Source organism: Hemitrygon akajei, chromosome 26, assembly GCF_048418815.1.
Source record: "Hemitrygon akajei chromosome 26, sHemAka1.3, whole genome shotgun sequence".
In the NCBI taxonomy this organism is placed as follows: domain Eukaryota; kingdom Metazoa; phylum Chordata; class Chondrichthyes; order Myliobatiformes; family Dasyatidae; genus Hemitrygon; species Hemitrygon akajei.
The window spans coordinates 39,459,787-39,487,513 of record NC_133149.1 but is presented as its reverse complement, the minus strand read 5'-3'; the positions used below and the strand labels follow the sequence as shown (position 1 = coordinate 39,487,513).

General features: G+C 40.5%; 1 protein-coding gene across 20 annotated transcripts in view; it reads right to left on the bottom strand.

The window, feature by feature from the left end:
* The window catches only part of phldb1b (pleckstrin homology-like domain, family B, member 1b), a 395,372-nt gene that overhangs the window by 314,439 nt on the left and 53,206 nt on the right, over positions 1-27,727 (bottom strand). Inside the window, exon 1 of one of the 20 annotated variants that reach the window (XM_073029933.1) lies at positions 25,189-25,584. The exons of the other annotated variants lie outside the window; for them this stretch is intronic. Within the exon in view, the coding sequence (XP_072886034.1) occupies positions 25,189-25,278 (90 nt within the window). The 5' untranslated portion in view covers positions 25,279-25,584. Of the gene's footprint in view, positions 1-25,188; positions 25,585-27,727 lie in introns of those variants that run through there. 20 annotated transcript variants of the gene reach the window in all.

The window sequence follows — 27,727 nt, the reverse complement described above, 5'->3', positions numbered from 1 at the left end:
GAAACATAGAAAATAGGTGCAGGAGTAGGCCATTTGGCCCTTCGAGCCTGCACCGCCATTCAGTATGATCATGGCTGATCATCCAACTCAGAACCCTGTACCTGCTTTCTCTCCATACCCCCTGATCCCTTTAGCCACAAGGGCCATATCTAACTTCCTCTTAAATATAGCCAATGAACCGGCCTCAACTGTTTCCTGTGGCAGAGAATTCCACAGATTCACCACTCTCTGTGTGAAGAAGTTTTTCCTCATCTTGGTCCTAAAAGGCTTCCCCTTTATCCTTAAACTGTGACCCCTCGTTCTAGACTTCCCAACATCGGAAACAATCTTCCTGCATCTAGCCTGTCCAATCCCTTTAGAATTTTATACGTTTCAATAAGATCCCCCCTCAATCTTCTAAATTCCAGTGAGTATAAGCCTAGTCAATCCAGTCTTTCTTCATATGAAAGTCCTGCCATCCCAGGAATCAATCTGGTGAACCTTCTCTGTACTCCCTCTATGGCAAGAATGTCTTTCCTCAGATTAGGGGACCAAAACTGCACACAATATTCTAGGTGCGGTCTCACCAAGGCCTTGCACAACTGCAGTAGAACCTCCCTGCTCCTGTACTCAAATCCTTTTGCTATGAATGCCAACGTACCATTTGCCTTTTTCACCGCCTGCTGTACCTGCATGCCCACCTTCAATGACTAGTGTACAATGACACCCAGGTCTCGTTGCATCTCCCCTTTTCCTAATCGGCCACCGTTCAGATAATAATCTGTTTTCCTGTTCTTGCAACCAAAGTGGATAACCTCACATTTATCCACATTAAATTGCATCTGCCATGAATTTGCCCACTCACCTAACCTATCCAAGTCACCCTGCATCCTCTTAGCATCCTCCTCACAGCTAACACCGCCGCCCAGCTTCGTGTCATCCACAAACTTGGAGATGCTGCATTTAATTCCCTTGTCTAAATCATTAATATATATTATAAACAACTGGGGTCCCAGCACTGAGCCTTGCAGTACCCCACTAGTCACTGCCTGCCATTCTGAAAAAGTCCTGTTTACTCTCACTCTGCTTCCTGTCTGCCAACCAATTCTCTATCCACATCAATACCATACCCCCAATACCGTGTGCTTTAAGTTTGCACACTAATCTCCTGTGTGGGACCTTGTCAAAAGCCTTTTGAAAATCTAAATATACCACATCCACTGGCTCTCCCCTATCCACTCTACTAGTTACATCTTCAAAAAATTCTATAAGATTCGTCAGACATGATTTTCCTTTCACAAATCCATGCTGACTTTGTCCGATGATTTCACCTCTTTCCAAATGTGCTGTTATCACATCTTTGATAACCGACTCTAGCATTTTCCCCACCACCGATGTCAGACTAACTGATCTATAATTCCCCAGTTTCTCTCTCCCTCATTTTTTAAAAAGTGGGGTTACATTAGCCACCCTCCAATCCTCAGGAACTAATCCAGAATCTAAGGAGTTTTGAAAAATTATCACTAATGCATCCACTATTTCTTGGGCTACTTCCTTAAGCACTCTGGGATGCAGACCATCTGGCCCTGGGGATTTATCTGCCTTTAATCCCTTCAATTTACCTAACACCACTTCCCTACTAACATGTATTTCCCTCAGTTCCTCCATCTCACTAGACCCTCGGTCCCTTACTATTTCCGGAAGATTATTTATGTCCTCCTTAGTGAAGACAGAACCAAAGTAGTTATTCAATTTGTCTGCCATGTCTTTGTTCCCTATGATCAATTCACCTGTTTCTGATTGTAAAGGACCTACATTTGTCTTGACCAATTGTTTTCTTTTCATGTATCTATAAAAGCTTTTACAGTCAGTTTTTATATTCCCTGCCAGCTTTCTCTCATAATCTTTCTTCCCTTTCCTAATTAAGCCCTTTGTCCTCCTCTGCTGGTCTCTGAATTTCTCCCAGTCCTCAGGTGTGCCGCTTTTTTTTTTGCTAATTTATATGTTTCTTCTTTGGACTTGATACTATCCCTAATTTCCCTTGTCAGCCACGGGTGCACTACCTTCCCTGGTTTATTCTTTTGCCAAACTGGGATGAACAATTGTTGTAGTTCATCCATGCGATCTTTAAATGCTTGCCATTGCATATCCACCGTCAACCCTTTAAGTATCATTTGCCAGTCTATCTTAGCTAATTCACATCTCATACCTTCAAAGTTACCCTTCTTTAAGTTCAGAACCTTTGGTTCTGAATTAACTATGTCACTCTCCATCTTAATGAAGAATTTCACCATATTATGGTCACTCTTACCCAAGGGGCCTTGCATGACAAGAATTAGGAATGAAATAAATAATTTGGCTATGCAAGAAATCAGAAAAAACTTAATGTTTCTGAAATCGAAATCTATGAAAATACTGGCGTGGAAACTGAAAATAAAGATAGCAGAAAATACAATTCATAGAATTAGGGACCCAAGAACGAAAATGATAAAAAATAAGCTGAGTGAAATTTAAGAAGCTTTTGAAGTGTTTTACAAAACGCTATATTCCAAAGTTCCAGGGGGAAGCATAACCCAAACTGACACCTTCTTGAACTCTCTAGAGTTACCCTCTTTAAGCAAAGAACAAAATAGAAGGATGACTGCTGACATAACTGAAATTGAATTAAAAGCTACAATTAGTAGGCTTAAATTAAGCAAGTCACCAGGATCAGATGGGTATACGGCAGAGTGGTACAAAGAATTTAAAAATGAGCTAATTCCTGTTTTACTCCCCACACTGAACTGGGCTCTAAAAAAGGCACAAATGCCACCCAGTTGGAAGGAAGCGATAATCTCAGCTATACCTAGAGAAGGCAAGGATAAAATGGAATGCAGGTCATTTAGACCAATATCCGTTCTTAATGTAGATTATAGATTATTTACCTCCATCATGGCCAAACGATTAGAGGAGTTTCTACCCATATTGATACGTAATGATCAGACAGGTTTTATACGACAACGCCAGACTCAAAACAATATACGAAGGACACTTCACATTATGGATCATATACAAAAAAATAAAATCGAAGCAATAGTGATAAGCGTGGACGCTGAAAAAGCATTTGATTCGGTTAATTGGAATTTTCTTTACACAGTTTTACATAGATTTGGTTTCCAAGACACAATTATTAAAACTATACAGACACTATATGACAATCCTACTGCTAGGATTAAAATCAATGGATATTTATCAAATAGTCTTAACCTAGAAAGGGGCACGAGACAGGGTTGTGCATGGTCACCACTACACTTCGCGTTATATCTGGAACCATTAGCTCAATACATCAGACAAAATGAAGATATCAGGGGAATTACTATTAAAGAGACAGAGCATAAATTGGCTTGTTATGCGGATGACATTTTAATCTATCTAGGGCAACCAACATACTCTTTACTTAATTTGATGCTATCCTTTGAACAATATGGTCAACTATCAGGACACAAGATCAAAATAGATAAAACCCAATTACTTTCATATTACTATAGCCCACCAAGAGAAATTGAAAGTCGATATCCCTGGGCATGGCACACAGAGTCTTTCAAATATTTGGGCATCATTATGCCAAAAGATTTGGCAAAATTATCAGAATGTAATTATCAGCCTCTATATAAAAAAATTAAAGATGTGGCAAGATGGAGACTGATTCCTTTTCTCAGTCTCAGTTCAAGGATTGAGTCTATTAAAATGAATATACTGCCTAGACTGTTATATCTCTTTCAGACCCTACCAATAGAGATTAATCAAAATCAATTCAATGAATGGAACATGATGCTATCAAGGTACATTTGGCAGGGTAAAAGGCCGAGAGTTCGTCTCAAAACTTTGCAATTAGCAAAGGAAAAGGGGGGATGGGGCTTGCCTTCTCTTAGAGATTATTACTTTGCAGCACAGTTGAGAGCTGTGATATGTTGGTGCAACCCATCATATGACGCTCAATGGAAAAACATTGAGGAGCGGGTACTTCCCATCCCCATACAAGCAATTTTGGCTGATAACAACCTGCAAAGGTACATAAATACTATTGATAACCCATGGGTGAAATTGACTCTTAAAATATGGAAAACTACTATAAAAGAATATAATCTAGAGGGAGATATTGCAATTCTTAAATGGTGTGCATATGACTCTGATTTTACACCAAATAAATTGGATGCTAGATTTAAGGATTGGGCAGCTAAAGGAATAACAGCTCTTTGCAAAATAATGAAAGAAGGAACACTGTTCAGTTTTGAAATGCTTAAAGAGAAACACTTATTAGAAAAACAAGATTTTTATCGGTATTTGCAGATGCGACAATATGTTAATAAGACGCTTAAAAATGTAACCAAGGCAAATACATGCTTGATAGAGCTCTTTAGAAAAGCATATAATTCAGATAATGGTAGTAGAATCATTTCAAGCATGTATAAGGGGTTGTCAAATCTTAAAACACATTCGACTTCATACGTTAAAACAAAATGGGAGAAGGAAGGAGGGATAATTATATCTGAGGAAGAATGGACAACAATATGGAGATATCAATGGAAGTGTACCAGTTCACAGAAATGGAGGGAGTTTGGATGGAAAAACTTGATAAGATATTTTATTACACCCTCTCAGAAATCCCATTATGATAGTAACCTCCCTGTTTGCTGGAGAAATTGTGGAAGTCAAAATGCAAATCATTGTCATATTTTTTTGGGACTGCCCTGTTATCAAAAACTATTGGAGGGGGATACACAATGCCCTACAAGACATCTTTAAATGTGAAATACCCTTGGAGAGTAAGACCATATATTTTGGATATATACCTCAAGAATGGTTGAAAAGAGATAAATATTTAATGAATATACTGTTGGTGGCTGGTAGAAAGACTCTTACTAGGAAATGGTTATCACAGGAGAGCCCAACTTTAAATACATGGATGGAAATTACAATGGACATTTACAAAATGGAGAAGATAACAGCATCTGTTAACCATAAGCTGGAACAATTTGATTCATACTGGGCAAAATAGTTTAACTACATAATGCCTCATAGGCCTGATTTTATTCTCATAAATCAATGAATCTGTTGTAAAAAAAAAGATCACTCCTTACTTGTACATAGTTCTTTCCTTTTGCTTATTTTTTCTTTCCACTCTTTTCTATAAGTGTATACTCCAGATAAATACTTTGTGGAGATTTTGTGATATATATGATTATACGATATATATGTACAATGTCTGAAATACATCTTATGGAAATGTTTGTTTGATGATAAACTTCAATAAAAAAATAAATTACAAAAAAAAAACTTTCTGCCCAGCAACAACCTGGGCTCGTGTAGGAAGAGTGGATAGTGGGGGAGAGGGATTGGGAATTAGTCTAAGCAGAAGAAACAAATCAGAAACAGCGGTTCACAAGTTCCACCTCCAATACGTCCTATTGTTCACGATAAGGATACTCTCAGGTTGGAGGAGCAAACCTCATATTCTTTCTGGGTAGCTTCCAACTCGACATCTCGAACATTCATTTTCGGCAATTTCTTCCCCCCCCCCACCATTTCTCATCTTCTACTCATCACTTTGGCTCCCCTCTTACCCCTTCTCTTCTCCACACCTGCCTATCACCTCCTCCTTCCCTTTATTCCATGGCCCACGCTCCTCTACTGTCAGATTTCTTCTTTTTCAGCTCCTTACCTTTTCCACCTATCTCCTGCCAGCTTCTCATGGCATCACCCCTCCTCCACCACCTACCCCAACTTCCCCTCCCCTCACATTCTTATTCTGGATTCTTCCCCCTTCCTTTCCAGTCCTGATGATGGGTCTCAACTCAAAACTTTGACTATTTATTTCCCTCCACAGATACTGCCTGACTTGCTGAGTTCCTCCAGCACTTTGTGTGTGTTACTCAAGATTCCCAGTATCTGCAGAATCCCTTGTGTTCACATCCCAGTGTTCATCTATTGAAAGAAACTGCATTTCCATCATGATTGCAAATGGTAATGGTATTCCTGGCACTTCACAAAAGTGACACCGGGCAGCATAATGAGATGTAGTGTATTGGTAGGCATTAACAGGTAAACAGGCTAGGCATTAAAAAATGTCTTAAAGGTGATAAGCCAGGGTATGGCAAGTGAATGTCTGGGGAGAGAATTGCAGAATTTAGGGCCCAGAAAGCTGAAGTCAAGGTTACTGAGGGGTGAGGAGCCAAGGAAGAAGGATCTCAAATGGTCCAAGGTGGAACTCTCAATATTTAGAGCTCTCACCAGGGTGTGGAACTAGAGGAGAAGAGAAAACGAGGGATTGAAAAAGAAAGAGATGATTGTGCAGATGAAAAAATTAAACTGATATACTGACTAACTGAGAGCTAATTCACAGAGGTGAATGCTGTTACTTCCCCTCCCCCCCAGAGAGATAAACCGACAACTTTCTAATAACTCATGTGACACTTTTCATCATTAATTCCCGCTACACCTTCTCAGCCCCGTTCACACCTTCAACTTCAGAGGCTTTGACTCCTTGCTGTAATAAATAAAAAACAGCTTGCATTTGTCTGATAAATATGCATTTATATGACGTTAAGAGGAATAGTTAGAGTGGGCAGCCAGTGCCTTTATCCCAGTGCGGAAATGGTTAATATGAGAGGGAATAATTTTAAGATAATTGGAGAAATGTATCAATGGATATCAGAGGTAGATTACTTTTCTACACAGAGAGTGTTGGGTGCATGGAACATGCTGCCATACGGAACCTGACTGCCAAGCTAGAGTTTTATGAGGGGTAGGATCTTCCTCTGTATTTTTCTGATTTCACAGGTGATTATAGAACATTACAGCATAATACAGGCCCTTCAGCTGATGATGTTGTACCGACCTATTACTTAGTAGGATTATATGACCTAATTCTATATAAAAGAATTTGTACATTCTCCCCATGACCATGTGGGTTTTCTCCCACATTCCAAGGACGTATGATTAGTAGGTTAATTGGGCAGTGAGGGCTCATTAGGCCGAAAAGGCCTGTTACTGTGCTGTATCTCTAAATAAAAGCATTCATTTGTCACTAACAACACAGACCAGCACTGTTCTCCATACTAAGCATCAGATGCAAGCAGCATCATAGCCAAGCCAAGATGCCCTCCTCTCGTATGTGCTTTGCAGTATAAACAACATTATGATGTGGTATAGGAAGCCCACAACAACTCTAACACACAAGTGATAAGGTCAAGGTAAGTAACCCCTCTTTATACCTCACCTGAGATTAAAAAGAACAGGACCTAGCTCCTTTCTAGCCAGGAAATGTGCATTCAATTTCACTCAGCATTACACTGGATCGATTTCTACACATTAACAATTCATTCTCTCAAATTTAGTTAAATAAACTTTACATAAAACCCCTAAAGGAAGAATCACTTTATAATGAGATCCAATAGTTCTATTAGTGTAAAATACACACACACACACTTACTTCTTGATTGTTCAAATAAAAGCTGTAATTTTAAGTTATAAAGCCACATTATGCCATGGTAAATTTCCAGAGACTGAACATATCAAGTAATGAACTGTTTGTGAAGAAGTTACCATAATTCTGTGAAATTTGAAACCTACCAATGTATTTTTTGGGTAAACCAAGGACTTAGAATGGTCTCTTTATATTGGAGGCAAATGTATAAATACAGCTAACAAGTTATACTGTACGTGTGATCAACCAACTCCTTTTAGTCGGCTCTCTGATACTTCCTGGCTCAGTATGTTTTCCATGTATATATATTAAACTCCTGAGGCCATTTTCTTATGTGGGGACAATATAGAGATCCAACTTCCATTGCATTAAGAATAATCGTTTTTAAACACACCTGAAGACAAACTTAGATAATGACTCACTCCTAAGGATGGGGGTCTCTTTGTAAATATTATTAAAACTCCCCATTACATCATGCAAGTATTAACAGAACCCAGATGGAAAATTAACATCAACTATGGCTAGTGACCGCCATTGTGCTTGTTATAGAACATAGGGCACTACAGCGCAGTACAGGCCCTTCAACCTATGATGTAGTGCTGACCCTTTAACCTACTCTAAGATGATGAATTAAAGATCCATCATGGATAATAGAAAAATGGAGAGCTATGTGGAAGGGAAGGGTTAGGTTGATCTTAGAGTAGGTTACATAGTGTACGATGGTACTTCTTGGAAATGATTACAGTGGTGACCTTGTTCATGGGAATGTTTTAATTCACCATATTTCTGGTGTTTTCACTTATTGATTTCTGTATGTTATGTGTGTTTGGAATGGCTCTATCTATTCAGTAAGTTGTTCTTGCGTGTTTGTCCTGTGTTATTATATCTGGATGGTTACTATGGATCACCCTATTCAGATAAATACTTTGTGGAGATTTGTGATATATATGATTAAATGATATATATATATATATATACAATGTCTGAAATACACCTTATGGAAATGTTTGTTTGATGATGAACTTCAAAAAAAAATTACATAAGAATGAATTGGTCACAATATAATTTGTGCGACTCTGACTCTGTAACTGGTTCAGACTTGTATTTATACTAAGCTATGGTGTTTTCTGTATTTTAAAGCAAGATTTTGGTGAATGATGTGTAAGTGCCACTTGATTGTGTCTGTGTAAGTAATCAGATTGAGTGAAGCTGTCGCAGGATCCTGTAATGTGTTGGGCTGTTTCTGGTTTCTTTTGCCATTTTCTGAATTTATTGTCTTGAATTTGTTGGTCTTTTATTATGCATTTTTGAGAACATTTTGTGTTAACCACCTGGTCCTTAATTGCCACAAGGAACCTCTCTGTTTCTGGGAAGAGGTCTCTGACTCTGAGCAGGCGTTCAATGCTTCCTTATCGACATCTAGCCTGCTCAGATCGTGGCGGTGTCTTCCATGAAGGGTCTTGCTCTTCCATTGGCTAACTTTTTCTTCTATAGTGATAATTTCTTCATTTTTCTGGGTTGTGCTTTCATTTAAGTTCAGTGGTGTGTACTTCTTATCAGAATTGTGTATGCTCTTGTGGAGTGCTGAATCTTCTTTTTGTTGGTGAAAATATATCCTTAGAAGTTTTATCTGACTGTAGTGTCAATTTTTTATGTCTGTTATTTCTCTTCCTCCTCCTTTCCTAGGCAGTGTTAATATGAGTGTGCTCAAGTGTGCATAGCATTTTCTAAAACTTGTCATTTCAGTTCTTATATTTCTTGTAAATTCTCCAGATCAGTTTTGGACCAAGCTATTAATATGGGTATAGCGAAAGTGTGTATTGCCTTGGGAATATTTTTACAATTGAGCTCTCTCTGGCAGATTTTCTTAAGCATTGAAGTAAATTCTGTTGAAAGTTTTCCCTTTATTGCAGTATGATCTATTTTCTTTGCTTGTTGATATCTCAGATATGTTACATTTTTATCCATTGGTTCTGTTGTATCCTGCTGTGCTGTTTTCTATTGTACCTTTCTTTAAACTTATGTTCTGCACTTATCTAGTTCAAAGTTCATGTTTATATCTTTAGAAAAAAGTTCTACTATTGGTATTAATTGTTTTAGCTTTAATGATGAAGGAGCATGTAATTGCAAATCATCTATGTATAGAAGGTGTGACAAGGTAGAATTTATTTGGTTGTTTCTGATTTGATACCCTATTTTTGTCCGATTCAGTAAACTATAGAACGGGTTTAAAGCTAGACAAAACCATTGTTGGCTTAGAGAGTCACACTGGAAAATACCCCAGTTTATTGACAATGCTGGTTGCTCTTTTTTTGTTGTTCATAGATAGGGTGATTATAGTACACCAATGTTTCATCAGATGTTGAAGGAATTTCACAAGTATTGAGTGTCACTTATATATGTTAAGAGCTTCTATTAAGCACGAGTGTGGTACAGGATCAAATGCTTTTTGGTAGTCAATATAACAACATGAAAGATTTCTGCTTTTCCACTGAGCTTGATTCAGAATTTCAGAATCTATTATTAGTTCTTCTTTACATCCTTTCATACTCTTACAGCAACCTTTGCTCTTCTGAAAGCATATTGTGGTTATCTAAGCAAGTGTGAGTAATTGGGAGATACGCGATTTTACAGTTTTATACATAGTTTGTAAACAAGCAATAGGATGATATTTTGATGAGCCATTTGTGATTTCTCCTTTAAGTAAGAGATGTGTTATACCTTCTGTCAAAAAATTGTTATTATATTATTGTGTTCTTAATAATTTGTGTTTTTTGTGCTGCCTTGGATCTGGAGTAACAAATATTTTGTTCTCCTTACACCTGTGTACAGGAAATGACACTGAAATGAATTTAAGCAGCCTTGAATCTTGTATCTTGTCAGACTGAGCCTCAGCGGCTTCCTTTCACAAGATAGGGTGCCAATTCCAAGTATGAAAGGAAGTCTCCACTACCTCAGTGAAACAATTCTTCCAAGAATAATTCCCTGATACTCAGAAACAAGGAGGCAGAAGGAGAGGTTGAAGCAGTGAGGATTATTCTCCTTAAACAGGAGAAATGGCGGTGCACAGAAATGCTGTGGCTTCTCCAGCTCCCAAAAGTGGCACGAGTCTGAAATCCGTAGGTAGTGTTTCAAAGATTCTAGTCAGGGACCTTAGTTAACAATCTTGAATCTTAAAGCAGGGAAGGTTAAGGGAAGCTTTAATAGAGCTGATCATGTTTGAGGGCTTTTGATGGACGTAATAAAATAGTTTTCAGTGGCAAGTAACTCGAGCAGAATTAAAATAATAGTCTAGGACCACAGGGCACAGCCTCAAATTAGAAAGACTTCCCTTTAGAACAGAGATAAGGTTGAAGTTCTTTAGCCAGAGAGTGGTGAACCTGTGGAATTCATTGCCACAGACAGCTGTGGAGGCCAAGTCATGGAGTATATTTAAAGCAGAAGTTGATAGGTTCCTGATTAGTCAGGGTATGAAAGGTTACAGGGACATGGATGACAGGAGAATGGGATTGAGAAGAATAATAAGTCAGCCTTGATTGAATCGTAGAGCAGACTCAATGGGCTGAATGGCCTATTTCTGCTCCTATGTCTTCTGGTCTTATACAATGAACAGACATGGGAGATTTTAAAAAAACTATATGTTACAGTCTGCATAGCACTGTCTGGAAGGGCAGTGAGCAAGTTTAATAGTAACCTTTTAAAAGGGAACTGGACAAACATGTGGAAGGAAAATGTCTCCAGAGATGTAGGATAAAGGCAGGGGAGTGGAACTAATTGATCACGAGATGACAATTCTGGCACTGCAGCACCCATACAGTGTGACATTAGATTGTTTTTCCACTTCTTTCTGAATGGGTACTATTACATTTGCTTCCATCACCCTTTCAGACAGATGCTTTCACATTGCAGAAACACAATTTCCTTTCTCTTTATATCAATTTTTTAAAACTGTTACTGAGTTGGTTACCACCGGAAACAATTTCTCTTCATTAACAATAATCTTAAATGTTTCCTATAGTTACTTCTACCTATAGCTAACTTCTAACAAATATCTTGCCTTCTAATAATAATAATAATAATAATAATATTTTTTAAAATAATCAAAAATACATAATAAAGGATCAACAAATTCCAGATAGTAAATGCAGAAAATGCCAGGAACAATCCAACACATTTATCAAGTAGTAGTAAATCAAGGCAACTGGACTTGCTGTGTTGTCTAGAAGATCTTTCACCACTCATCCGAGACGCTTCTCCAGTTCTAATCTGTTCTCATGCCAGGGGTAGAGATGTTAGGACTACATTGTAAGTAGCTGATAGGTGGTGTCATACCCCACCCCCTCTGTTCAGGGATGGGTTTTCCAATTTAACAAAGATGGCTTCTTTAAAATAAAGAACTTCCTAACATCTCTACCCCAGCATATCCACAACAGTTCACACCTCCATTCACCAAAGATAAGACTAATCATCCTCTCATTACCTCTATGACTCTTAATGATCCTCATGTGATTGCTATACCTTTGAACAACTCTCAGAGTTGAAACCCCAAAAAATACCCACTGTAGATTAGAATGGAAGAAGCCTCTTGGATGAGTGGTGAAATGTCTTCCAGACAACTCAGGAAGTCCAGTTGCCTTGATTTACTACTGAATGATGTACAATGACCTGGATGACTGAGAACCTTCACAGACAAATCCAGCACATTACAGGATCCTGCAGCAGTTTAACTCAATCTGATTACTTACACAGGCACAATCAAATGGCAAACCTCATTCACCAAAATTTTCTTTAAAATACAAACTAATAATAGAAGATATCGTACCTTATTATAAATACAAATCTGGTCCAGTTTTAGAGTCAAAGTCTCAAAAATTACATTATGACTGATCCGTTATTAAAGATAGGACAATCCATAATAACCGTTCAGATATAATATTACAGGACAAACAAGCAAGAACAACTTAATTAATAGATATAACCAAACCAAACACATGCAATGTACAGAAATCAGTAAGTGAAATACACCAGAAATATGCTGAATTAAAAGAGGAAATTGAAGGACTATGCAACATGAACAGGGTATACATTGTCCCAATAGTAATAATCTACAACTGGTATCATCCCAAAGTCACTACACAATAGCAGTAAACAATTAGGTCCACACAGCAATATTTAAGTAAATCTTCAGAAAGCCACAATACTGAACACTACTAGAATAGTCTGAAAATTCCTAGTAATTGAGAAATGAATGTGCTTGGCTATGCCCGTACCTCGTGTTTTACCAGCTGGAGCTGAGAAAAAATATTTTTTAAATAACAATAATAATAATACAGAAGACATTTCTGCCCATTACCAGCACCAAGGGAGCAATCCCATTCTCCTTCACATTATTTCTCTGCATCTCTACAATTTATTTCCCTCACATATGCCCATCTACTCTCCATGGTTTCTTTTTGCCATTCACCAACACTAAGGTGAATTAGGTATTTTCAATTTGCCATTCACCAACACTAAGGTGAATTAGGTATTTTAGGTATTTTAGGTATTTTAGGTATTTTAAGGTATTTTAAGGTATTTTAAGGTATTTTAAGGTATTTTAAATATTTTAGGTATTTTAAGGTATTTTAGGTATTTTAGGTATTAGGTGAATTAGGTATTTTCAATTTGCCATTCACCAACACTAAGGTGAATTAGGTATTTTCAATACCTAATTAACCAACCAGCATATGCTTGGGATGCGTGAAGAAACTGGAATGCCAAAGGGAAACCAACAGCGATATAGGTAGAACATGCAAACTCCACATAGACAGCATTCAAGATCAGGATTAAACCTGTGTCCCTGGAGCTGAGAGTCACTTCCCTGCACTGCCTGAGGTGATGAACATGAAACATCCAACCCTACACATTGAGCAAAATGGAAACATTGTAAAACGGGGTGTACGAATGGGGGAGAGGATTAGTGGGGGGCTTTATGGGAACTTATAAAAAAAACAACTTAAGTATGCTTCAACTCATATTCGTTTTATCAGGTGGGGAAGGATAGCATGTGGATTCTCCCCAGAGTTACATCAATACTTTTCTGAGAAATTGGAGACAGTTCCAAAAGCCAAGGGTCTCAGGCCAATATCCTTCAACAAAGCCCGCCCACTGCAGCGTTAACCTGATCGCTTGTTGTATTACTGTCAGTGGAATCTATCTGCATACCAAGTAACACACAACAGTCAATATAATTCATCATATGTGCTGAGATTTGAAAATGCATTTGTAAGGTTATCAAGTCAAATAGCCCGCATAACAGAGACAAAAGAGGTTCAGATGTTGTAGTCATCAACCATCACTCTGCCTCCATGGATGCTGCCTGACCCAAAGAGTTTTTTTGCTGACACAAAAGATTTTAAAAAATCTTTTAAAATTAAGTATCACTCAAATGTTCAGAGCTTGGGGAACTCTTATGTTAGTAATTAAGTTTGAGATTTAAATGGAATTTTTCTGGCATTCCCTAAAACTTGCTTCATGAATGATTTCTTTCAGACAGCAGACATGCGGTGCATGTGTCAAATGTCTCATGTAGCTTTTACAGAATAAAAAAGGGCCTGTTTGTTTTAAAACAACTCTGACTGGTTGCCTGGAGAGCAGGCCACCTGATTCACTTGGTCACATACATTGCTCCCTGTGGTTGCAGGCCAGCCAGCCAACACGTCGTGACTTACGGGGAAAACTGACCTTTCGGTCTATAAAAGACACAAGTGTTATTTTTCTTTGCGTTTACTCAGTGTTTTGAATGTGATGTGTGACAGCAATCTCTTATCATTGAGGACATTCCTGGAACCTTTGCAAACTAACTGCATGAAGATAAGGATGTCATAAGCTGGAAAGGATGCAGAAAGGATTCATGAGATATTACTACGATTAGGGGGCTTGACTTATAAGGAGAAGCTGGATAAACTGGGACTTTATTCTCTGGTGCATGGGATGTTGAGAGGGGACCTTACAGAGTTATATAAAATCATGGGGACATACTGTATACAGAGTAAGTGGGCAGTCACAAATGTTTTCAAAGGGTAGGGGAGTCTAAGACTAGAGTTTAAGGGGAGGATAAAAATCTGAAAGGGACCCAAGGGTTAACATTTTCCCACAGAGGGTGGGTAGGGGTTATGAAATGAAACACCAAGGAAGCTATAGAAGTGGGCACAATTACCATGTTTAAAAGCTATTTGGACAGGGACATGGATGGGGAGATATGGGCCAAATGCTGGCAGATGGGACTGGCTCGATTTGGTCTGCATGGATAAGTTAGCCGTGGGGCCTGTTTCCATGCTGTATGTTTCTATGACTCTATGAAGTGTTTACTGACAAGCAATCATGAAGAACCTTGACAGAAGCAAACTTCCTGAGCCAGCAAACAGTACCTAAAGGGAGATTGATTTATTTATTTCATTTAAAGATACCCAGAGTGCAGAACCCACTAAACCATGGTGGAGGCAAGGCATACTTAATCTCAATTGATGGTTGAGAGAAGACAATGACTTATGTATTTAGAGATACAGCACAGTAACAGGCCCTTCCGGCCCAATGAGCCCACTCCACCCATGTGACCAATTAACCTACTAACTGGTACGTCTTTGGACTGTGTGAGGAAACTGGAGCAGCCATGGAAAACCCACACATTCCACAGGGAGGACATACAAACTCCTTACAGACAGCAGCAGGAAATGAAGCTAAATCGCTGGTACTGTAATAGCGTTACGCTGTTACACTATCGTGCTGCCTTTCAGAGATTGGATCAGTCAGTAACTCTCTTATTTCTTAGCCCTTTATCGATCCAAAGCTTAGTCGTGAGTACATAAGCCAGTCTGATGCATCAGCCCAGTGGTAAGGGTGTGCTGAATTGCCAGAAGTGTGTTAAACAAAGCAATCAATATGCAAACAGCAAGGTCCCATGTGGACATGAGCAGGTAAGTGTTCTAGTGAAGTTGGTTAAGGAATAATTATTGGCCAAGGCACTGGAATAAGGCTATTGCTCTTTTTCAAAGAGTGCTTTTGGACCTTTGTGTCTACTCAGAAGGTTTAACGCTTTATCCAAATGACAATGTTGCAACCCTTAATACCCTGGAGTACCTTTTTGCCTTCAAAACTCTGGTTGGGTTTTGAACCTACACCTCAGTGAGATGTGGGTCCAAGCCATATCAATCAGATGAAAAGCTGACTGAGTGTTGGCTGATGGAAATTAATCCTTACAAGTGGAAAATGATGTATTTTGAGAAGTTGAAAAGAGGCAGAGCATATATAATAAATGGTATGGTGCTAAGGAGTGTTGATGAAGAGGTTCAAGTCCATATTTCCCTGAATTTGGCAATGCAGTTGAAAAGGCACATGGCATGCTTTCCTTCATAGGTCAGAGCATAAAATATAACATTTGGAGGGATATATTATAACTCTACAAAAGACTAGGTAGGTTGCACTTGAAATATTGTCTGTATTTCTGGTTGCCGCACCATAGGAAGGACGTAACAGCACTGGAGAGGGTACAGAGGATGTCATCTGGATTGGAGGACTTTAGTTATGGGAGAAGATTGGATAGGCTGTTTTCCTTGGAACAAAGGGGTTGAGAAGTATGTAAGATTATGAGAAGCATAGTGTATATAATCAAAATTGTTTTCCTTAACAGAATCAGAAGCAGGTTTATTATTACTGCCTTATATGACAAGGAAATGTATTGATTTGCAGCAGCAGTACAGTGTAGGCATTCACTTAAGTAACACTTAAGTACAGTCTTTTAAGAGACTCCTGGATAGGTACATGGAGCTTAGAAAAATAGAGAGCTATGGGTAACCCTAGGTAATTTCTAAAGTAAGTACATGTTTGGCACAGCTTTGTGGGCCGAAGGGCCTGTATTGCGCTGTAGGTTTTCTATGTTTCTATAACATACACTTAAACAGAAAAGGCTAGAAAGATATAGTCCTTACACAGGCAAATGGGATTAGTGTAGAGGGCAAAATGGTTGGCTTGGTCATTATTGGCCATTGGACCAGTTCCTGTGCTGTAGAGTTCCATGACTCACTAGAGCAAGAGTGATATCCGCTGAGCCACAGATAAAAGCCAAACACAAAACCAAACCACACTGAAATCTTCAGAGATATGGAAGAAAAAGTATCTTTTGCTACTGTGATTGCTGTATCTCGTGCTGGCAGCAATTCAATAAAATCTATCTATTGGATTGGAGTCCATGCTAAGGCAACAGAAGCAGGAGCCTCCTGCTTGCAAATTCTAACTGTGTAACTTTAATGCAGGCTATTGGAAGTTTTCAGATGGAATGGACCAAGCACAGAAGAACGGCCTCCCAGAAATGATGTGGCTTTCATCCCAAATAGGAGAACAATATCAGTGTTTGGTTCAACTGGTCTTTCCCATAGTTATGCTCCACGTCAGTCCCCTGTTACTCGACATCATCTCACGCTTTTCTATATTCATTATTTTTGCCTTCATGTTTATCTAGTGTTTTCTTAAAAGAGTCTGGTGCTGTTCACCTCAGTTACTCCATGTGACAGCAATTCTGATGAAGTTTTATCAACATGAAACATTAGTTCTGTTCCTCTCTACAGTTGCTGGCTGACATAGTGAGTATTTCCCTCACTTTCCATATTATAAATCAGTCAAATTCAATATTATAATCAGTAAATGGATACATAAATTTCTCCTGAAGACCTGACTGACGTCAGTGAATAAGTGATGAGACCTGGTTTAGCACAATCCCACATGTAGAAAAAATTTCCCTGCCTCGACACTGTCAAATCCTTAAACATTGTTTTAGACATCTGAAAACAGACCTGCAGGCAGCTTATCCTGAGAACATTCAGCTCCAAGATTCTAACTGTGTCTTCATGCAGCTTTGATGCCAAGTGCATGTCTGTGCTGTATGTGATTGGGAGGAATTCAGTTGTCAACCAGCTGCCCGAAGTGACCTGTGGTTCACACTCAAATCCCTGGAACCCTGGTAATCTTCATAAAGTACTTGACAGTCTAAATCAAATCCTGAGGTCCTCCCCATTCTTTTTCCTTCCATTGAAAAGAGCTCCAACCTGCTCAGTATTCCGAACAGCACCAACTACTCAACTAAAGAACAACACATCTCAGAATAGTACTTCTGATTATTTTTATACCTGGGAACACAAAACAAGGAGAAGACCAAGACTTCTGCCCGTGCTTTCGATTTCATGCTGATTGCTTGTCTAAACTGGTCACAAATGCTACCCACTTGAGATGTGGTATCTTATTATTTCATTATTTCTACATATATGCCATGCACTGAAAGGTTTAAGCATGCAACGTGTCTAGAATTATATGGCATCAAAGGGCATTCAGCCCATGGTACATATACTGGCTTTCTGAATGATTACTTTGTGGTACTCTGTTCTATTGTATTTAATGATTTTGTGGTAGGAATTAATTCTATTCCCTCTAGTTTTCCTAGAGTTCTGAAAAGTTTTCCAAGGATTCCACCATCTTGTGCCACACTTTCCAAGGATTTGTTTAGTTCCCTTTCATAAGTTGCTAAATCTGGTTCAGCTTGTCGATCAAATTCAGAAAAACTCAATGCAGTAAAGGAAGTTTTCCCATCTCCCCTTTTCCTGATTAGTCATGGAGTCATAACAGGCCCTTAGGCCCAACCCATCCATGCTGACCAAGCTGCTTTTGGAGTTGGTCCCATTTGCCTGCGTTTGGCCCAGGTTCATCTAAACTTTTCCTATCCATGAACCTGTCCAAACGTCCTTTAAATGTTGTAATCGTAACCGCCTCTGTCACTTCCTTGTTCCATATACTCAGTAGAGTAGAAGGCGCGGTAGCATAACTGTTATTGTAATGCTTTACAGAGTCGGCTATAAGATTGGGGTTCGATTCCCGCAGCTCTCTGTAAGGAGCGGGTTTCCTCGGGGTGTTCTGCTTCATTTCAAAGACGTACAGGTTAGTAAGTTGTGGGCATGCTATGTTGGTGCCAGAGGCATGGTGACACTTGTGGGCTGCTCTCAGCACGCCCTTGGACTGCATTGGTCATTGACGTAAACAACACACACTTCACTGTATGTTTTGACAAATAAAGCTAACCGTTTAAAAAAATACCCGCCACCTTCTGTGTGAAAATCTGTCTCCTCACCTTAAACCTATGCCTTTTAGTTTTAAACTCCCCTACCCTGGTAAAATAACTGTGACCATTCACTTTATTTATGGCCCTTATAATTCTACAAATCTCATCAAGGTCGTTATAAGGTAACTTTAAGTCCATGTCCTTTGGTTATCAGCCCTCCCATTCATTGAAAACCCCCATCAGCTTTATTATGGTGTAAGATGCCCAAAGCACAAAGTGAAATTACTCATGTATATCTCAAAGAACTTTCTCCAGAGATTATGAGAATTATAACCAGGAAAATTTATTTCACTGCCCTTCCAAACACCTTCACTAACTTTGTCTGGCATTGCCTATTTCCCTACTGATTTCATCACTGAAAAACAGGTGATGGGCATACATTTACATCGCACCTTTTACAACCTTGTTCTAAGGATTTTACCAAGAAATTTAAGCAACACACACAATGCTGAAGGAACTCAGTAGGCCAGGCAGCATCCATGGAAAAGAGTAAGCCAACCTTTCGGGCCGAGACCCTTCATCAGGGTGTGTGTGTGTGTGTGTGTGTGTGTGTGTGTGTGTGTGTGTGTGTGTGTGTGTGTGTGTGTGTGTGTGTGTGTGTGTGTGTGTGTGTGTGTGTGTGTGTGTGTGTGTGTGTGTGTGTGTGTGTGTGTGTGTGTGTGTGTGTGTGTGTGTGTGTGTGTGTGTGTGTGGGCTCTGGATTGCCAACATCTGCAGAATCGCTCATGTTTATGAATGGATAATTTGTCTTTGGAGTTGTTGGCTGAGGAATGATTTGCAGGTTGTGACAGAGGCTAGACAAATGCCTCTTGAAGGAAGAGAAAGTACCAAGGCAGAAAGGCTTAGGGGTCAGGTGCTGGGGTGGGGTTTGTTTCAGGACTGGGATGCTGCTCAAACATACACACACAAGGCTGCTTTGAGAGAAGATGAAGTGCCCTTTAGCACAATCCTCACTTCACAGAAATGGCCCAAATTGCTGCTGGTGCTTTCTAAAGGCTGCAATACATGCTTTTTATTGGAATTTCTGCCAAAGACTGAGGGCTATTCATAGGCGTCACCATTCAAAATTCATTCAATTTCTCAAGATCACTGGAATTCAAGGCATGTCAGCCATGTATGTAGAACTGATCCCCAACCGCTCAAGTGCTCCATTCTTTTCTGGCACATAGCACAAATATTTATGCTAAACAGCAGCTGGATAAACTCTCTTTGTTAGTCTGAGTAACAAAGAGAACTAGGGGTTTGATTTCTGTGGAGAAGCAGAGGGAAGGAGGCAAGAGAGCATTTTAAATTTTTGATACCCATGTTTTGTCATTAAAACTGCAGAGGGCCAGAAGTCCAAGTCATAGTGGGACCTTGATCGTCTTTACACATGTGGCACATCTGGGTCTAATTCTCTCTAGAGATCTCTTCCAGGACAACAAGAAACATGCATCTATTTTTATTCACCAAAGGTGTTAACAGAGATGTCATGTTCAAGAAGTTTGATTGACAAATGATTCTTTCACTGGTGCAGCAGTTAGTGCTATTGATGCATAGTTACAGTGACCCAGGTTTGAATCTGATCTCAGCTGCCTACTGTGAAGAGTTTGTGTCTTCTTCCTTCTTTCGTGTAAATTTCCTCAAGATGCTCCAACTTCCTCCCACATCGCAGGCACTTGATGATAGCTAGTTGGCCACAGTAACTTGTCCCTGGTGTAGGTGGGTGGGAAGAGTTGATGGGTATGTGTGAGAAATGAGTGGGTGAATGGGATTGATTCACTGAGCTGGCATAGACTCAATGGGTTGAATAGCCTCTTATGACATGAAGAAATTTTGTAAGGTACTTTCTCAGCACAAACTTATTCTGAACAACTTGACTGGAATGTTCACACAAGAAACTGAGCATACTGTAGTCTGCAGCAAAAAACTAACTAGTGGAGGAACTTCAGGGTAGTTCCCTACCACCCCACGAGCCTCCGCGCCCAGTGCGTAACTCTCTGTAACTTCCGCCATCTCCAACAGGATCCCACCACCACACACATCTTTCCCTACCCCCTTCTTTCTGTGTTCCGCAGGGATCACTTTCTACACGACTCCCTTGTCCATTCATCCTTCCCCACTAATCTCCCTCCTGGCACTTATCCTTGCAAGCAGAACGAGTGCTTCACCTGCCCTTATACCTCCTCCCTCACTACCATTCAGTCCTTCCAGGTGAGGCGACACTTCACCTGTGAGTCTGTTAGGCTCATCTACTGCATCCAGTGCTCCCGGAGTGGCCTCCTGTATATTGGTGAGACCCGACGCAGATTGGGAGACCGCTTCGCCGAGCACCTATGCTCCATCCGCCAGAAAAACCGGGATATCCCGATGGCCACCCACTTCAATTCTACTTCCCATTCCCATTCTGACTTGTCACTCCATGGCCTCCTCGACTGCCGCAATGAGGCCAAACTCAAGTTGGAGGAGCAACACCTTATGTTCCATCTGGCTAGCCTCCAACCTGATGGCTTGAACATTGATATCTTGAACCTGGTAGTTTCCTCCCCCTCCCCTTTCACTATTCCCATCCTCATTTCCCTCTCTCACCTTATCTCCTTGCCGGCCCATCACCTCCCTCTGGTGCTCCTCCCCTTTTTCTTTCTTCCATGGCCTACTTGTCCTCTCCTACCAGATTCCTCCTTCTCCAGCCCTGTATTTCTTTCACCAATCAACTTCCCAGCTCCTTACTTCACCCCCTCCGCCGGTTTCACCTATCACCTATCACCTTGTACCTCTTCCTCCCCTCCCCCACCTTCTTACTCTGACTTCTCCCCTTCTTTCCAGTCCTGATGAAGGGTCTCGGCCTGAAACATCAACTGTACTCTTTCCACAGATGCTGCCTGGCTTGCTGAGTTCCTCCAGCATTGTGTGTGTGTTAGTGGAGAAACTCAGCAGGTCAAACAGCATCTGTGGGGGCAAACATCAAGACTCCATAGCAAGTCTGCTATGCTTCCTACGTTACAGTAGTAATGACTAGTAGTAGCACTTGCCTACTTGGCCTATCAAGTCTGCTCCACCATTCCATCATGGCTGATTTATTATCCCTCTCAACCCCATTCTCCTGCCTTCTCCCATAATCTTTGACACCCTGACTGATCAAGAGCCTATCAAACTCCACTTTAAATATACCCAATGACTTGGTCTCGCCTCTCAAAGTCCACTCACAACTCTGCGACAACGGCAAAGACTGCAAATAATCGCGGACCTCAGGAAGAAATGCAGCAGTGCAGCCAACATTGCCGCCGCACTCCCAGACAAGCTAAATGTTTTTTACACTCAATTTGAGGTTGACAGGACTGAGCCCCCGAGGAGATCCGCCGATGAGACCTGCACCTTGGTCATCTCCGAGGCTGAGGTATGTAGAATATTCCAAAGCAGCGGGGCTGGACAGCATCCCAGAGCAGATCCTCAGAGTGTGTGTGGAACAGCTGGCTGGTGTGTATCTTTCCCTCTCCCTCTCCCAGTGTGTAGTGCCCTCCTCCTTCAAATCGTCCATCATTGTCCCTGCACCTAAAAAACCCCAGGTGGCATGGCTGAACGATTGGTGCCCTGTCGCACTCACAATAATAAGCAAATGCTTTGAGAGGCTGGTTAAAGACTATATCTGCAGTATACTACTAGCCACACTGGACCCCCTACAATTCGCCTACTGACAGAACCGGTCTACCGATTTTGCCATAGCCACAGCACTACACACTGCCCTCACTCACCTGGAGAAGAGGGATGCATACATTAGAATGCTGTTCCTAGACTACAGTTCAGCATTCGGCACCATAATTCCCTCCAACCTGACAGGAAGCTCAGAGACCTCGGTCTGCACCCCGCCTTGTGCAGCTGGATCCCAGACTTCCTATCGGATTGCCAACAGGTGGTAAGGATGGGCTCTCTCACCTCTACCCCTCTGACCCTCAACACGGGTACCCCCCAGGGTTGTGTTCTGAGTCCCCTCCTCTACTCCCTTTACACCCACGACTGTGCTGCCACACACAGCTCCAATTTGCTGATCAAATTCGCAGATGACACAACTTTGATCGACCTTACTTCGAGCGGTAATGAGACAGCCCTCAGAGGAGAGGTTGACACCTTGACACAGTGGTGCCAGGATAACAACCTCTCCCTCATGTCCAAAAAACAAAAGAGCTGATTGTGAATTACAGGAGGAATGGAGACAGGCTCGGCCCGATCAACATCAATGGGTCTGCAGTTGAGAGGGTGAGTAGTTTCAAGTTCCTTGGTATACACATCACCGATGATCTCACCTGAACTGTACACACCGGCTTTCTGGCAAAAAAAGCACAGTAGTGTTTCTTCCACCTCAGGTCACTGAAAAAATTCTGCATGGACCTCCAAATCCTCAAGACTTTCTACAGGGGCACCATTGAGAGCATCCTGACTGGCTGTATCACCGCCTGGTACAGGAACTGCATCAACCTTGATCGCAGGGCACCGCAGAAAGCGGTACGGACAACCCAGTGCATCTGTGGATATGAACTTCCCTCCAGTGAGGATATTTATAGCAGCAGGTGCAGAAGGAAGGCCTGGAAGATCATTGGGGACACCAGTCACCCCAACCATAAACTGTTTCAGCTGCTTCCATCCAGCAAACAATACCGCAGCATTAAAGCCAGGACCAACAGGCTCCGGGACAGCTTCTTTCTACAAGCCATTGGACTTATAAATTCACATGTCTGTACATTGCAACGGAGTCATACTGCAAAGATTTTTACTCCCTCACGTTGTGGGATAAGATCTAAATAAATTCTAATTCTAACTTCTAACTCTATAGGTCCTCGTCGAGAGAGGTGGAAACGGGTAAGGCCAGCCAAGAGGGTTCTGGTGAAACTGCATAGGCCAGTCCCCAGTACAGTGGATACAACAGATTGCAGAAACATTGATGAACTCCAACCATACCATCGACTTCAGAAGACAATGGAGACGAGAGGTCATCAATGGCCTATGCCCAACTGGGAGCTAAGGGCCCAAGTAAGCAATGACGACCTCTACAGTCATCTGTGGCAATGAATTCACCACCTTCTGACTAAAGAACTTCCTCCTCATCTCTGTTCAAAGGTTAATATTATTGTCAAAGTGTGCATGTACAATACAACTCTGATATTTATCTTCAAATATCAGATTTCTTTTCTAAAGGGACTTCCTTTCACTCTGAGGCTGTGTCCTCTGCTTTTAGAATCCCCCACTATTGGAGACATACTCTCCATGTTCACTGAATTAAGGCCTTTCAATATTTTATAGGTTTCATTCAGATCCCCCTTCATTGTTAGAGAAGTATTTTTTGCCTGTGAAGTACTTGTGAGTGATGTTATCTCATGAAAGATGTTTCATAAATCTGTCCTCTTGCTCCTTACAGACAAATAACTCGAAGGTGTGCTTCAGCTGATGTTTGCAATATCCACAAAATGAGAAGTCTTGAAATAATTGTCTGAAACTCTTTTGCATCAAGAGGCCACCTTTGCAAATTACTGCAGCCTTGTGAATAAATTACAATCCATTTCTAAGGTAACAACAACAATTTGTGCAGTGTTGTAAATAATGACAAATGGTGCTCTGACTTAGTTAAACATTCCAATGGATACCCTTGACCACAGAAGAGTCACAATGTGGCCAGCAAATGTACAAATGAACAAAACCTTGTGAATAGTGAGAGGAGGGAAGCGGACCAGCAGAACATTGAAATTGTCACATTTGGATGCCTCTTTAGGAGGTCGTCGTGTGTCAACTAATGCCCTTTCCAGAATGTTACTGGGTAACTTTCCCAATGTGCCATCACACTGCTCTTTAGTCCTGCACATTTAAAATCTTCTCATGAATACCAACTATCCCAAGCCAGAGAACAATAAACACAAGGACTTAATGGCCCATCACTCCAGTGCTGGCTCCTTGATATAGATGTTTAATTAACATCTCTCTGCATGCCCCCTTGGCTGAACAGAGGAGCACTTTTAGTAACAGACTAAGATAACTATGCTGCTCCAAAGAGCGCGATATGAGATCATCTTACCCTCGGCCATTAGGCTCTATAATGAGTCAACCTATAGCCGGGGAAGTGATGACTCTCTCCTGTTAGACTGCTTGTGGTAACTTATTTTTTATTCTTTCTTACTTCTCTTCTAATATTTGTGTATCTGCGCACTTGTAATGCTACTGTGACACTGTAATTTCCTTTGGATCAATAAAGTCTCTATCTATCTAATCCCTCTCCATGCTCTTTCCTATAGCTGCTAACTTATTCCCCTTCATTCCCCATCTAGTTCTTAACAATTTACAGTACAACAAAAAATTCCTTTCTAAATAATCCTTCAAAGCATTTCTAACACATTGTTCAAACACGAGGAAATCTGCAGATGCTGGAAATTCAAACAACAACACACACAAAATGCTGGTGGAACACAGCAGGCCAGGCAGCATCTATAAGGAGAAGCACTGTCGACGTTGTGGGCCGAGACCCTTCGTCAGGACTCAGTCTGGACTGAGTCCTGACGAAGGGTCTCGGCCCGAAATGTCAACAGTGTTTCTCCTTATAGATGCTGCCTGGCCTGCTAACACATTGTTTGTTACTTACCCTGGTAATAACTTGTACATTTGTATTAGGCAGTAAGGCAGTGGTTAACTTCAGACGGCAGGTTGCTCGAGCCAGTTTTCTATAGTCCATCTCATGCTTCCACTGGGCTTAGCAGAGGCCAGGCAGGTACCTGGGAATCTCCGATGACCTGAAAGATTTCTTTCCCCTCAGTGATAAACACTGGTGAGAATCGCATACCTCAGCCACTCCTTCAGAGCCACATAAAGATAGAAAGGTGATACAAAGGGTGAATTCACAGATGTGTAGAAGCTGCCTAACTCTGTCCAAATATAAGAGCCGAGGTAACCAAAGAGTTAATCATGAAGTCTGGAACTGAGCTAGAATTTCACTGCGCAGTCTGTTCATGTAACATTTCAGACTAACACTGACATTTCTCATTTCCAGAACTGGGTCTCCACTGTAGTAGTTTGTTTCTTATGTTAACATCATAAGAGCGTTTCAAACGAAAATTCTGCTAGAGCTCAGGAGTGAAACATTCTCTGTCTCTATTCCCTCCCTCTCTCCACCTTCTGCAGTTTTAAAAATAATTTTCAGGGGAAGGAGACAGGAACAGGACGCCATGGGTGGAGAAAGAGTTGGAAAGAAACTCGCCTGGGCTGGCAAAGCATTCCCTTAACTCCTTCCAGCCCATTTCAAGTCAAATTTCTCTCCAATGGCTAGTTCAAAATAAGTGTGTACTTTATCATCCACTCCCCAAGCCTTCCTCGTCCTTCATCTCAACAAGTTCGTAAACTCACTATTGTTGCTCCTTGGAGCTGTTGATGGAGCAGGAAGGTGGCACTAATGCTTTATTTATCCCTCTCCTGGTTAACCTCCCAGCTTGTACAGGCTCATCCAAAACCCGTTGCCTTTTTTACACCAAGTCCTGTCCTCTTCTTCCAGCCCCAGAGCTCTATGAGTTCTCTCCTCTCCTCTAGCTCTTGTGCGTCTTCAGTTTTAACTGCTCAACCACTATCCGGCTCTTTTTATCACCAAATGTCTCCAAGCCTCGCTCTCCACAGATGGGTCCTTAAAGCCCACCTCTTTTCCTACTTCCAGTTGTTGTCAAGTTTTTAATGATAAGATCCCCATATTACTACATTACCAACAGGAATTTGTGTTGCAACTTGTCATGGTTTCAGCATCAAATATTTGTCTTCATTTTAATAAAGTCCCTACTGGTGAATATTAAACCCCCTTAGAGAAAGGGGATTTAATTGTATACTCACAAAAATAATTGTACAATATTTTTGCATAACATTAACAATCCTTCTTGAGTTTCTTTGAACAATTGCAATTGCATTTTAATTAAATGTAAATTCAAGTAATATGAATTCAACACTTTCAGAGAAGAAGATCCTCATCATAAAAGAGCTTGGTGCCATTCATCAAAAAGCCATAGAACTTATTACAGAATTTAGGTACAAATTTGTACGCATTTCTTCCTCCACTGAGAGGTCATGAAGTCAGTCTTATTGAGATATGAGTACCAAGTTGACACCTTACTAGTTTGTACAACTTGGCACAAAATGATGAGTGTACCAAAGGGATGAAGGAAATGTAGAACACATTGTCAACCTTGTTTGTTTTATATTTGAATCCATATTTGCAACCTCAAAATAACTGTATGTGTTGGTCAGTCATTTTGCAAAACCAAAGATAATTGTGACTTTTTGCAACTTTCAAACCAACTTTTCTTGATACCTTCTGTGAAGTGGTGTTAGTCAATTTCACATCATTGCACCGTGGCCATGGACTTATTCATTTGTTAAATCAATAGAGAATTAATTTGACTTCATTAGAGATCATGTTAGACATTTGCCAAAGAATGATGGGCAGACTGTAATCCAATCTTGACGTTCATCTCCAAAACAAAACATCCAAGGAGGTGATCTGGTTCTCTAATTGGACTATGGCTGTGCAAAGCCACCTTTTGAATACTTCTGTCAATATGCACATAGAATTATTCAATAGCTCTTGTGTCTCTTTTGATTTATTATCCAATGTAAACAACTGTTTCTTTAATGTATTGTCATTTTATTAATAGAAAATAAAAAAAGAAAATGCTGAAAACTCTCAGCAAGTCAAGTAGCATCTGTGGAAAGTGAAACCATTAATGTTCCAGGACCAAACCTAAAACAGTAAATGTTGCTCTTTCCACAGATGCTGCCTGATCCATTGAGTGCTTCCTACATTTTTTGTTTCCATTTCAAATTTACAAAATCTCCAGCTTTTTAATTGTCATTTTTAAAATACTTGAGTAAGTACCAGTAACTTCCAACTTAATGCTAGAGGGACAATAGATAGTCATTCACCCCCCCCCCCCAAAAGTTTTCTGCCATTAAGCTGAATGCAGATAGAATATTATCTCAATGACACTTTGCTCTAATCCTTTGAAGTCACTCACCAAGATCTATTGTTCCTGGATGTTAGAACTTCAGCTCTTCATAGGGTAGGAGTTTCAGATGACTTTTACATTTTAGACCATAACACCATAAAATACAGGAGCAGAATTAGGCCATTTGGCCCATCAAATCTG